This window comes from Lygodium microphyllum, chromosome 10, assembly GCF_053477565.2.
Source record: "Lygodium microphyllum isolate KBCC chromosome 10, Lygodium_microphyllum_v1.1.10, whole genome shotgun sequence".
Taxonomy (NCBI): domain Eukaryota; kingdom Viridiplantae; phylum Streptophyta; class Polypodiopsida; order Schizaeales; family Lygodiaceae; genus Lygodium; species Lygodium microphyllum.
In genome coordinates, this window is record NC_141144.1 from 108,046,721 (window position 1) to 108,061,286 (window position 14,566).

General features: G+C 43.7%; 1 protein-coding gene across 3 annotated transcripts in view; it reads right to left on the reverse strand.

Moving 5' to 3' along the window:
* LOC148030408 (uncharacterized) overlaps nucleotides 1-13,854 on the reverse strand; it is an 82,014-nt gene extending 68,160 nt beyond the window's left edge. For all 3 annotated transcript variants that reach the window (XM_087686731.1, XM_087686730.1, XM_087686732.1), the window contains exons 1-4: nucleotides 11,652-13,854; nucleotides 11,106-11,248; nucleotides 10,967-11,019; nucleotides 10,768-10,857 (exon numbers count right to left, since the gene is read on the reverse strand). In XM_087686731.1, the coding sequence (XP_087542857.1) occupies nucleotides 10,768-10,857; nucleotides 10,967-11,019; nucleotides 11,106-11,248; nucleotides 11,652-12,874 (1,509 nt within the window). In that variant the 5' untranslated portion in view covers nucleotides 12,875-13,854. The remainder of the gene's footprint in view (nucleotides 1-10,767; nucleotides 10,858-10,966; nucleotides 11,020-11,105; nucleotides 11,249-11,651) is intronic.
* Nucleotides 13,855-14,566: the final 712 nt, after the last annotated feature.

Here is a 14,566-nt window from a genome sequence, read left to right on the forward strand (position 1 = left end):
AGAGGGAATATGGAGGAATTTAATAATGGAGAAGTGGGGGATGATGATGAGGATGGATGGGGCCGATTTCTAGCTATCTGTGGGTGCTGTACATGAGTTTACATCAAAGAAAAATGATGTTGAATGAAGAAAAATGAGCTCTTATTTATAGGAGAGGGAAGAGCTAGTACAAAAGGGGAAAGTGGAGTAGCACAAGACAAGTGTCCAGCCATATGTCATGAGATGTGACAAGTGGTGGGACACTTGGAAACTTGTGTGACAAGTGTCTAGACACTTGTTTCTCCTCTATGGCCTTCCTTTTTGGGCTGAATACTGTCAAGAATAGAAACAACCAAATTGAGTAAGCACAGTCAGAGTATAGAATTTACTATTTTTAGAATGACATCCCTATTTTTTAAAACTAGCATTTTTAGGCTAATTCGAGGCTCCTAAAATTTAGGAACCTTCTAAAATTTAGGGACACCCCAATATGGGTGTCATATGAAAGCTTTTTCCGTGTACATCGCAAAAACGGTATCAGAATCTTCATGTGACTTTCCTATGCAAAGAAATGTGCATTTCAAGCTTTCAGCCCACACATGCACATTATACAAGCATTTCACGATCATGCCATCTTGTTGATTGTAACTGTCTGTTCTGGCGAATCTAGCCCACAATTCAAGGCATCAATCCTTTTTGTGTGCGAGTCTAACCCTGATATGCGTGAGTTCTGGTCACAGGCGCCCAATCGGGCCATATAGGTGAAAGTGTGAACTACCTTTTCTCTAACCCACCGCGTGGGTCATTAGTACAAAGGAAAAAATTTTAATAAATCATTATGTAGACAAATTAATGAAAAAAGATACAAATTCTGTTTCTATAGAGTTGTGACAAGGAGTCCCTGATGCCTATCGCGTCTAATGCGCATACCATGTATGTGAGCGGCATGTCCCAGATCTTTCATCTCAAAGCTCTTCTTGAGCTAAGCCTTAAGAGCATCTAGCTCATCATGAGCTTTCCTTGCTATCAGCATATCATCCACATAGAGTACCAAAATTAATAAAGAACCATCACGAGCTTTCTTCGTGTAAAGACACGGATCTATAGCACTCCTGTTGTAGCCCTGTGACTACATAAAGGCATCAAACTTATGATACCACTCCCTAGGTGTCTGCTTCAAGCTATAAAGACTTTTCTTCAATTTGCACACTAGGTGCTCCCTACCACGTTCTGCAAAGCCCTTTGGCTGCTCCATATAAATCTCATCATGCAAGTCCCCATGTAAGAAAGCCGTCTTGACATCCATCTAGTATAAATCCAAGTCAAGCTGAGCAACCAAATCCAAGACTAAGCGCAGGGTGGTCATCTTAACCACAGGAGAAAATACCTCATCAAAGTCCACACCATGCTCCTGCTTAAAACCCTTTGCTACCAATCTAACCTTGTATGCCGGCTTGGGGTGTCCAGGGGTACTTTTCAGCTTGTACATCCACTTGCATAGCAAAGCCTTCTTGCCCGTAGGCAAGGAAACCAAATCCCAAGTGTCATTCTTATGCAAGGAGTCTATCTCAGACTGCATAGCCCTCTCCCAGGAGTGACTGTCACCCCTGCGTATAGCCTCATCATAAATGAAAGGCTCTCCTGTATTTGTAACCAAGACATAATGCATCAAGGGCTGAAATCTATCAGGTGGACGTCTGTCTCTAGTAGACCGTCTCACGGCAAGCTCTGCTGCCTGCCCAGTTGCCTGTCCAACACCCTGACCATGAGCATCTGCTGCAGCTGTAGGCTGTCCAATTGACTGTGCGGGAGCTCTCGGCTTCTCCTGAAATATGGCCTTGCGGATCTCAACAACTCTCTCAGGCTGCCGATGCATCTTGTCTTCATGGAAGACTACATCATGACTGCGGATGACTTTCCGCACCTGCGGACCCCAGAGACGGTAACCCATCTCGTCTGCATCCCCATAACCAAGAAAAATGCATTTGATACTTTTAGGATCCAGCTTACTTCTCTTGTCCCTGGGCACATGGCAAAATGCCTCACATCCAAAGACACAGAGATGCACATAAGAGGGAGGTATTCCAATCCATACCTCCTCTGCAACCTAGAAATCCAAACCACTAGAAGGTGATCTATTTATGACATGCACAGCTGTACTAACTGCCTTAGCCCAAAAGCTGTGGTAGGCCTGCATGGCTAAGCATACTGCGTACACGCTCCTGAATGGTTCTATTCATCCGCTCAGCCAAACCATTCTGAGGGGGGGTGTAGGGGGCAGTCAACTGACGCTTAATACCCCAAAGAGATACATGTGGGACAGAACCCACAGACAAAACATGATCAAGGGAAAAAGCTGATACAATCAAGGAATAGAGGTTGCCAGCCTTAGCACCTCTCGCAATCACAAGTCTGCCACGAGTGATTTTCCATTCAGAATCTCCAAAACATACATAGTATCATGCGTCATCAAGCTGTCCAGCTGACATGAGACTGCACGTCAAAGCAGGTACATGACGTACATCTTATATAACAAAACTGCTGCCAAAAGGAAACTACAGCCTAACATCACCAATGCCCACAATATCAAGAGAGCTATCATCACCCAAGCATACATAGCCCGAAATAGTACGGTATGAATGAAACTACTCTCGGCAAGGTGTCACATGGAAGGACGCACCTGAGTCCAAGAGCCAACATTGTGCATACAAAGAGTGTATCTCTATCATCTGCGAAGCACTAGAAAAAGCTGCAAGGATATAATCATCATCATCAACATCCTCAAGCTACATAACAATGATCTCTTCAATTTTAACACTGGACTTTGCAAGCACTATGCTGCGATCAGAAGACTTATCCTGCACTTTGTCTTTCCTCTTATCTTTGCGCCTTTCATTGCGCAGTTCATGGCATTGTGGCCTAATATGGCCCTTTTTCCCACAATGGTGACAAGTAACATCTGCATTTCTGCTATGGGATTTACTACGTGACTTCCCAGGAGACTTGGACCGAGATTTTTTAGAATCCCGTCCATGGCAACTGCCACTGCCACTGCCACTGCCATGCTTTCCATATCCATCATTTCTACCTCTAACTGTCATAGCATGTGACACACGAGAGGCATCCAAATTCTTACAGTTAACCTCTTCCTGCAGACCAATTACTAGTGAAAGTACATTATCTCAGAATATTTCAGCATGAAAAATCCATGTCAGTCCGGAGTTATATGCTTGCTGTAATAAATGATAGCAGGGTACTGTGAGAGTCAAATACTGACCAAATCACTGCACCAAGTCAATAAATGACAGCCAAGACATGACCATCCATAAACGGGCATAAATCAGCACCAAACAATCATCAAGACCCTGAGCAAACACCCAAACATGTCACCAAAGCATCCGTCAGTGAGTAGGCATATCCCTTGTACAATAGGGCAAAGTATACATAACACTGGCAAGACCTGACACCAATAGGTGTATGCTCACAAGAGTGCAAAGCCCAAGCTCAAGTAAAAAACAAGTCCAAGACATCAGTGCATGAACCATGCAATATCCAAGTGTAAGAGATCCCAAAGTCTCAAGTATTTGCAAAATGCTTAAATAGCATAAACTTCTTGCTCAATGTCGGTCAAGCATACAAGATACTCTCACTAGCACAAAAGGCGGATAAACGAGCTCAACAACTCAATCAAACCAAGTCAAAATGCCAAAGACAGGTGACCAAGACAATGCCTCAATAGCATCCCAAGAGCATGACGGCTATAAAGCAACTGTAGGTGGCATCCATGAGTAAGACATACATCCCAATAAACTCTCTAATGTCGGCCCAAAGCATGAAGGAGACATGATCAACCATGGAGCATAAAGTGGAAGCATAGACCACATAAGCATCTTCAAGCTCATAACAACCTGTAGTAGCATTTAACCACAGCCAATGTCATAAATGCCAAGCTCGATTTCAGTCCCAAAATATCCCCAAAGGCATAGCCGAGTACATTCTAACCATGGGAAGCATCAATACATCATGCATAGTACCCGAAGCATAGCCGGTAAGCCATAGGCATATGAAATATCCTGTAAAAGACCTTCAGCCCTGTTGATTCCAGCATGTAAAATTCTGTGCAAACTGAGCAAACAGTGGCTCAATCCAGCCCCAAAATCATAACCAAACAATGCTGCATCATCCCCAAAGTATCCGGGCACCAAATGGGACCATTCAGGCATCAAATGACAATGCCACTAAGCCCAAGCAACAAATGCCAATGTTACACTGTTGTGTAATGTCTGTGAGCTACTGTAAACAGTCCAAGGACTGTGCAAATCAGACCCAAAATATCACCCAAGTCAAATGCAAGTGTCAATGCTCAATGCCAAGTGCCCGAGGGCTCCAAATGAGCCAAAATCAAGTGGCAAAAGAGGGGGAGAGCTGTTGTTGTGACTGTCAATGCTGAAGACACATATGGGAGGGCTGCGTGATTGCGCCAACTGTAAATGCTGGTCCTGGGGCTGCAAAAAATGGTGGCCAAGCTTTGAAGGGGTCCGGTTAAAGCCAAGGAAGGCCTCAAACAAGCTCTAGCAAGGGGAGAGCAGCCCACATATGAAATGAGAGCTGGGAGTGTAATGGCTGCCTTGTGTTCTTCCAAATCTGAACTGCATTTGTGACTGAGCTGAAATGTAGCTCCAGACCAAGCTCAAGAGAGCTCACTGAAGTGCAGGAGTAAAGGACAAAGGGCGGGGAGGAGGGGAACAAGAGTACATACCATTCGAAGCTTAAGCTATGGCTGCCATGAAAATCTCTGCTGTAGGTATTCGAAGTAGAGCTGAAGCAAATGTGAGTCGGGTCGAGCTCCACGGATCCAAGAGCCGAGCTCTGATACCAGTTGAAAGGTCAGAAGGATTGAAGCTTGCACTCGAGAGCTATGGCGGAAGAGCAAGAGCAAGAAAGAGAGAGACAAGAAATGGGAACTCCAACAGTCACAATGTGTGACCGGGCCTTCCTTTATTCAAACTGTCACTAAAAGAATAAAGAATAAAGTGACGGTAACGGGCATCCGCCACCTGCAGTGTGCAGTGGTAGTGACTGTCAATGTAGTAATACACGGGCGGCTAGGCGGAGACGCCTTTACCCCCAACAATTGACCACATCTCGTGGTTGGTTTTGTGGCTAATGGTGAGCCCGCAAATAGGGCAGCAGGTGCTATTATTCAAGAAGTGTACAAGCACATTATAATTCTAATTGCATGGCACATTGCTTGAACAACTTTTTGAAAGATATTGGTGAGTTAGATCGGGTTCAACCAATGATACAGGATGCAAATCAAATGGTCACTTTTATTTTGAATCACCAATTCCTTCGGTATGAGTTCACAAAAAGATCAAGAAAGATGTTGTTAAAGTATTCAAAAACACGCTTTGCCTATAACTTTTTAATGTTGGGACGCCTTAGAGAATGCATGGGTGCAATGAGACAATTGTATGTCAATGATGAGTTTAGTCCTTCTCCATTAGCAACCACTTCCATGGGCACATTATACAAGGAAAAGGCAAATAGCAATGACTCCTGGGAGGATGTAAAAAGAATTGATGTAATCATACATCCTATCATACACTTGATAATGGTATACATCCATGTATTGGCAAAGTGTATGAGGCAATAGATAGAATGATCAAAAGTTAAAGATTTAGTATCTAATGATGAGAAATATGAGAAGATACATGATCTATGTATTAGGAGGTGGAATGCCTATAATTCACCTTTGCATTCAGTTGCCTTTGTTGTGGACCCTTAATTTCAAGGTAAGGATCAAGAAAATGATGCTAAGGTGAATCCACATTGGAGGCTTATTCTAGAGTGCATGGTACCTAATGTAGATACCAAGCATAAGATCAAAGATCAGCTTGCTATGTGCAAGAGAAGAAAAGGCTCTTATGGTTGTGATGATACTCAGTTGGATTGCTATAGGATTGGGGCACCTTTATGGTGGGAGGACTTTGAATAAGATGGGCCTAAATTGCAGAAGTTGGCTATCCGCATCTTCAATCAGGCAATGAGCTCCTCTTGCTTGGAGCAATTATAGAGCACCTACACTCACATTGCCTCAAAGAAGATACCAAGCATAAGATCAAAGATCGGCTTGCTATGTGCAAGAGAAGAAAAGGCTCTTATGGTTGTGATGATGCTCAGTTGGATTGCTATAGGATTGGGGCACCTTTATGGTGGGAGGACTTTGAATAAGATGGGCCTAAATTGCAGAAGTTGGCTATCCGCATCTTCAATCAGGCAATGAGCTCCTCTTGCTTGGAGCAATTATAGAGCACCTACACTCACATTGCTCAAAGAAGAGGAATCGCATTGGAGTGGAAAAGACAAATGATTTGGTCTTCGTCAATGCTAACTTGAGGATGCTTTGCAAAAGTGTTACATCACAAGCCGATCCATTTACCCAATGGGAGATGGAGTAAGAGGAGGAGCATACTCGTCTTATAGAGACTCTTCCTGGCAACTATGATCATGAGGCTAACACTTCGAGAGTTGCAAATGCTCATTTTCCTGCAAATGATGATGACACCCTCTAGATTTGGACTTGATCCTTGCTGACCTTTCCTTTTGTATGTTGCTTTATGCCATATGACTGGTTACAGCCTCACATTGAGTTGCTTTATGACTGATTACTGTTTACAATTTAGTCTTTTTGACATTTGTCCTTGACTCCTTTGACATTTGTTTTTAGTTTGGACTCTTGACTTTTCATGTCACATGAATCATGACAGTGGACAAATGCTCCTTTGTAATACATTGATCTTTAAAGTTTAAAATATGGTTTATCATTTGTCATTTGCTCATCTTGTGTTCATTATGCAACATGCTAATAAATACAATGAAAACTGATCTTTTTTTGAAGCTTTAAATGTGTATGTATTTCGATGTAGTGAAGTCCAAAGTGATGAGCTGAAAACTGTTTTATATGTAAAAATGCATTTTTTATCCTCCGTCCCATGTTATTATGCTTCAACGTTGCTCAATCTTTTTGAGCATCCTAAGCCAAGTTGTTTTGTATCATTCCCAGCCACTAATGGCTGCCCAAATAAGTGTCAATATGGGCTATTGCAACCCCAAATCGAGCCTTGGTGGCTCAAGCACCTGCTTGACTTAGATCTAGATCCCAACTATGAGAATAGTACCTCTATCAATGTGTAGACAGCAAGCATCAATGTCAAAGAAGAAGCTTGATTCTTCGTCCTTCGCAACAAAGCTACACTCCTCACGCTCCTCACTCCAAGCATGAGCTCCCACGAACACAAAACGCCACTCTAATACTAGTTGAAAGGTGGAGCTAGAGTGGAAGCACAAGCACAAGTAAGAAAAAAGTAAGCTATGGAGATTCAAGCACGAGAGAGCAAGACGGTATGTGAGAACTCCAACAATCACAATGTGTGACCTACCTTCCCTTATTCTATTGTCATGTGAAGAATAAAGGATAAAGTGATAGATATAGGTGCCACCACCTACAATGTACAAGTGTGCGGATAGTAAGTACAAGTAAATGTAGGCGGCTAGGCACAAGCAGTCTTTAACCCCCGACACTTTGTGCTTCAAATCTTTGCAATTGTTTACACTCCCTTTGCTACTCTCTCTGACCAAGGTAACATACAAGTTATTCCTTTTCTCATTTCACTTCATTATGATCTTCTCATGACTGAGAGATTGTTCTAATATATTCTCGTGGAGCTGTCTTGAGGATGGATCACGTGAACAACTCTTTTCACCTCTAGTGAGGCTATGCCCTCACAAGCTCTTAGCCAGAAAGGGGCAAGTGTGAGTGGAGAGAGAGCATATTTGTGTATTTTCTTGATCAATGGATTTAATGTATGTCATAAGGCCCACATGTTCTAGCAACTCAAACCTTGAACTCATCCAGTGCCAAGTTCACAATGGGACATGTGCAACATGATGTTTTTATGAGCTCTTGCATGAGTGGACCTAAAGGGCATGATTATGCTCCAATGGAGGAATCTTGGTGTCACAACAAGCTAACAATGGAACTTCCATGGCTACAAGAGGTGAGGAATGGATAGCTCGACTGCTTTAATTTCAAAGAGGGATTGTTGCATTGGGTTTTTTCATTAGGGTGCCAGTGTTGATCACTTTGTAGTATCCAGATGGTGCATTCTGGGTGTTATTTTTTTTCATTGCCTATCACTTGTGTCCTAAGAGAGGGTATTGAGAGTGATCATTTCACAAGTTTGTGGCACCCAAACCCTAACTCATGGGCGGCTTATTCTTGAGTGTTGAACAACCTGCTTCTTGTAGATCGTCTCATCCTTTTGTCTATAAAAGAAGGATGTGCGACCAACTTCATTGTCTTGCACTCACTGATTCTTTGTGTGCAGAGAGGGAGCCCATGAAGTGTGTGGGCTAGCACTCAAGCATTGTAGTTTAGATGAACCTTTTAAATTCATGTTCCCATTATCTTTGTCTCTCTCTCTCTCTTGCATTATTGTTTGTGTATTGTCTATTTCATTATTCCGCTCCCTTATTTGCCCTTCCGTTGCATGCTGAACATGTCCAATATACTCCTCTTCTGAAAAAAACCTGAGTGGGAGGAATGACGTCAGACATCTGATGGAAGAGAAGCCTGCTGATTGTGTTGGCTAGGACCTTGTAGATGATTCTTAGCAAGGTAATCAGCCTCCATTGAGTGAATTCCAATAAATCACTGCCACCTTTTGTGGATGAGACTCCATCAGCCCTTTAAACACACTCTCTGTGATTTGCATGATCTCCTGGAATACTGCCAAAAGCCTCTATTGATGATCCCGTGCCTCACGAAAAGTCTTATCCCCATATTATCATGAGCTTTGACTGGAATACTCCCTTGAAAGAGTGTCCATGGCTGACTTTGTCCCCTGCCTAAATTCAAAATGAGGCCCTAACATGATAATTTGCACTCCAACCTAGCCTCCAAGGCCTCAATCTCTGTCTTCATCCTTTGGGCTACCCATTTGGAGCTCAGTCTCATCTCCTCCATTCAAACTTTCAAAAGCCAATCCCCTTGCTACTGCATGGCAGGAGTCATGCAAGCTGTTTAAGAGTTATTAACTCGGTGGTTTTTTCTCCTCCCTATCTTTTTGCAAATTTGACTGCCCCATTCACTAAATTCAAGTTATTCTCTCCCTTCAAGCTCTATTGCATGCAGTGCCCAAGAAAGGAGTATTTACAGCCAACCTTCATTCTCCATCCTCCATGCAGGCAGAATGCCAAGGTAAGGATGAAAGGGAGAAAACCCCCATGTCATTGCCTCCATTACTAAAAACCTCAAGTCCAATCATGTAATCCATTGAGGCAGAACACCAGGAAAAGGACAAAAAGGAATAACAAGCGCTTTCTGTGCCTCTGGTACCAAATGAGACCCTCAAGACTAATCTTAGACATTCTACTAAAAACCCTCAGATGTGAAAGCAAGGTAAGCGTTTAGCATCATTGAAGTCTGCCCCTGTATCCTGGGCTTGCTTTACACACCCAAGAAATGGGGAGAAACATGAATCATGATGCATAAGGCTGCTGGGAGAGTTGCAAACTCTCAGGAAGAAAACAATCTCACAATGCATGGAAAGTGGAAACTGATTGAGTGCATACAGCCCCTTTGGATCCCAAACAAGCCAACCTGACCAACTGACTGCTGCCGCAGTCAAGTGTGCAATGGACTGCTGCGGCATTATGCCTGCTCCTGCTCACCCATTCACCTATGGCCACCGGCATGGCACTCCAACATCTTTGTGGGGCAGGTGCCACAGGGTTGGCATAGCAGGGCTGTATAATTGTCCACTTGTCTCAGTGAGGTGCAAAGAGGTATGATGGCCAATACTAACTGTTTTTTGTTAATTGGTTTGCAGTTGCCACCTACTGTATTGGGGATTACACCATTGGAGCTTACAAGCCCACAGAACTCCCTCTTGATGCTGATGTTTCAGATTCAAGTATTTGGAGTTTTGCAAAGCATCACTAGCTGGCAATTTAAAAAGTCAGAACAAAGCCAAATATATTATCACCATGTTTGCACTTTGGCGGATATTTGGACCCACCCATTATAAGATGCCTGGGCTGGATTGCCTGGGCTGGATTGAACGCCCAGAAAGAAACAATGTCTGCTTTCTCAAGCTTCGGCAATACTGACCTCATTTTCAAGAGGTCTCCACAAGGGCAACCTGGTGCTCTCCTTCAACCCTTATCCTGAGTGGCCTGCCATGCTGACCCATACCTCTTCTTGCATAAGAGCAAGAAGGGACACTGAACTGACGTAGTAACACTCTCATTGTCTTGGGCTGAGAGCAATAACCTAAAATGACAAAACCAATTGACTAACCCAGTAAACAAGCCTGATATCAAGCTGTAAAAACTCCACCTTCACACTCTTGACCTTTGCAGCCATCCAACATATGTGGTGAGGTATCTAATTCCAATATTTTTGGCAGAACTGTGTGCAATATGCATGTAAAATGGAACATTGGATCCTATGACTGAACATTCCAATATTTTTGGCAGAACTGTGTGCAGTATGGCATGTAAAATGGAACACTGGATCCTATGACTAAACGCGAACACAATATTCACATTTCCCAAAAATCTACACACACACACACATACTGCATACAGAAATAAATACATACATAACTATGTACATATATACACAGGCATGCATCCATACACATACAGAGCTAAGAAACTTGATGCATTTTGGAGATTATAACTTTATCCAACAGATGGCAAAGTATGAAAGAAATTCCTTACTTCACGCTTGGGACAGGAGAGTGCCATAGTGACTTTTTTTGGAGTCCCTCGTTCAGTGTATGCAAGGCGTGAATTTCCTTCATCTCCCACCTAGAATATAGCATCTTTTACTTTTATTTTACTAGAATCAACACCATCACAGCACTGAAGCTTCATCAGTGAATAAAAAGTAAACATACAGAAATAAATATCAACTTACAACTGGAAATGGTCGAGAACTCTGGACATTGTCAGCTGGATTACCCCCAAATCCTGTAAAATGTATCATGGCACAGTTCAGGACACCAGTGAAGAATACATATTTTAGACTGAAAAAGTGTGCAATCCATGTTACTTGCCTAAAGGTACAGTGATTTGAGAGTTTCCTAGTGACAGTTTCAATGGCCTGACTTTGGGACTCTTGGTTTGAAGTTTATTGACTGGATCTTTTGGGCAATTTGCACTCTCTCCATTGCCATCCCCCATACCTCTAGGGCATGACCTGTATTTCGGTGAAAGCGAAACACGCTTATTCAGTGGATTGAATTCAAAACCCAAAATGACTGAATACATGCTGAAGCCATGTAATATTCTTGAAAAAAAACATATTATTGTTAAACAACATAATAAATGAGAACAATGGGTGCAAAGCCATATTTATCAAAGCACTAGTTGTCAAAAAAGCAGGAACCCTAAAGGCTCTATGAATTGATGCGGACCAAAGATATGCAGGCAGACATGCACATGTCATTCAACAAACTTAGAACACATGCTTGCAAAACTTCTCGTGTTTACATTAAGAAGGCTTTCAAGTGGTCTATTCATGCACCATAAACAACTTTTCATAAGAGGGTCAATGAGAGAGATCCCTTCACAAAATGTGAACGGCCAAGGTAGATAATTGCCTTCTGCTTGAAGGTAACTCATCACTGCTGAGCTCCTCCTGACTCAGCCTCGTGTCCAGAAGCTTCAGTTTATCGATCAGCAGGGAAGGTTTGGCTAACTGGCTGCTGCCATAAAGTTTCCCATATGTCCGCCCCATATTCAAGTCCTTTGCAGACCCAACATGCACAACAGCCTTCTTAGCCTCCGAAGAAGATAAACCTGTTCTGTTCACCCCTGCCAGAGCCTCTTCTAATGTGTTTACTAGCTGTAATGGAAGCCGCTTGGAATCCCAGGAACCAGAGTCTGTTCTCAAAATGCCTGTTCTATCTGTACCATTTCCAACATGTAATGAACGCAAGTCACCACCACGTCTGGAATCCGAACTCTCTCGTGAATTCAGAAAGCTTCGGCTTCCTAGATTGGAATGTTTAGGGCTAAGTGAGTCATTTTTACAGCTTCTGCTTGGGAGGCTTGCTGAAAGAGAGGGATTGGCTGGTGGTAAGCAGTTTGACAAGAATATGGAAGAATGGTACTTGGTCACCTTTTCCCCCCTACATTTTTTGGTGTCTAGATGGAGGCGATTTGCATGCACTCTCTCACTTGAAAAATCTGTTTTTGCTTTCGACATTGTTGGTGTAGAAAAGGGGCTATCTTTACTACTCCTCAAAGGGCTCTCTCTGCTATTTCTCAAGTAGCCATTTAGAGAGAGACCATAGTTGCTGCCCAGGCTTTCCCTGCAGCTTCTGTCTGTAAGTGAGCCGGAGGCTGTGCTTTTCCTCTCTAAACTCTGCCTGCAGCTTCGATCAGTTACTGATCCAGAAGTTGCAATCTTCCTTTCAACAAACAAGTCCCGCGTACTTCTGTCTGTCAATGACCCTGACAACAAGCTTCTCCGCTCATTTTTCTGCTTGTCAGCTGGGTACCTAGCTGAATGGACTCTTGGAGGGTCTGCACTAAAGCCAGCACCCCCTCCATTGGAGGCTAGCTCTGCCTGCTCAACAAAATTTCTCCTCACTTTCTCTAGGTTAAGTACAGGCAGGTTGAGAGCCTTTGCAGAGCCCTTGTGTAACTCACTGATCTTCTTCAAGCTTGGGATTTTGGAAGGTGCTGATGAAGGTCCCCGTGATGGCAATGGCGGCTTTCTCGCACCATGTCTGCTGTTGCTGCTGCTGTTCATCATTTTGTTCTGCTGGGCACATGAGAAAATCCCTTGATTGCACTGAGGATAGTCCTTCTTGGCCATGATGAATATGCTCTCTGCCAAACTATCAGAAGCTGGCTTCTTGCAATGTGATCAGGGAGTGCCTTATCATTCCAAGCAAGGGCATCGCCAAAATGGTGGACCATCATAAATGAACAGGCCAATGTCTCCATTGCAACATAATGCTCTCTCTCTCTCTGTTTGATGAATGGAAAGTGGACTATTATACTTGGAGCATCCGTAATGCTTTCATTTTAGACTCCCATTCTGGCATGCATAACCTTATCAGTCACTTGCAAGGCCTCCTTCAGTGGCAATTGAGCACCATGGAGTGTGCGGGTCTTCTTACCAGGGATGATCTGGCTCCTTGTGGTGCTGCCATCTCTTTAGTCACTTTGTGCGATACGTAGTAGTCATGTGACTCTTGTACATTCAAGGACAGGACAATCTCTCCATTGCAACGTAAATGCTCTCTCTCTCTCAATTTGATGGATGAGAATATGTGAAGGGATATGGACGGAGGTTATGGTAGGCTAGGGGAGTCATGGGGATGGTGGGCGTGGAGATAGGAAGTTGATGCAGGCATTCTTCTTTTTCCTAGTACGAGCTTTGAACAGATGGGATTGCAGAGCAGGAAGGAAGAAGGAATGAATCATCTTCTAAAATTCGGATGGTAGGAAGGGGATCAATCAATCACAGACCTCACGTTTTTGTTGAAAAGCAATGGTGAAGGAAGACAGCAAACATATAGAAACAAAGAATAACAACAATTGAGAGCCAGAGAGAGAGAAAAAGGGGGACAGGGGTGGTACCCGGAGAGAGGCTGGAGGTAAGTGAAGGTGATCGACAAAGCCCTTTGGTAATGATAATGGCCTACGGAAAGAATGGTGGCTGCCTGCACGTCTCCTTGTACAGAAGAACAAACACAGGAACACAGGGAAGTGATCAGCGGGCGCGAGAAGAAGGCGGGGGGGGGGGGTTGGGGGGAGGGGCCCGGGGGGAGCGAGAGAGAGAGAGAGATGGGAGAGGTCGAGGGGAATAATTGGTAGTTGCTCTCGGTATAGTTCGCCCTCGTGTATGAGATGGTTTCGAGCCATATTTGTATTTGTATTTGTTCCCCTCTTATTGCAAAGGAATATTCATTGCCCTCCAGGCTCCCCCCCCCCCCCTGAAGACGATCTTCCACACGGTCATTAAGACCCCGGGGAGTTGTGGCCTGTAATGCACCCAAGGGCCAAAAGCAATCATGACCGTGGATCGCAATCAATAGTAAACCCAGTTCACATATTTAGACCCCATCCAAATTTGTAAATGTGGTCGTCGAAAAAGCTTTGGACAAACATCGATGTGTGGACCCTTGGGACTGGTGTGAAGTGCCAGAAAAATCTAGTGCCTTAACTACGAATAATTAGAATTTATTCTACCATTTTTTTCGCCATCAAGTTGTGAACAACTCCCGAGTCCCATATGAACTCAATTGCCACCTTTGATTGATCTAGAGGACGACAGCTTTTTGAAATTGGCTTTTTTGTGCTCTGCTCCTTCTAAGTTCTCACCTTTCGTCCAACCTTACTCTTCTGCACTATGGTTGCCCTGTGCCTCTGTACTTGATCCACCCTGATCCTTTGCATCCAGCGTGGACTGGCATCTCTCCATCTCCTCTATGTACAACGTGGATGTTGCTCCTCTGCGCTTCACTCACCATAGCTCCATCTCCTCTGCTCCCGTATGGAC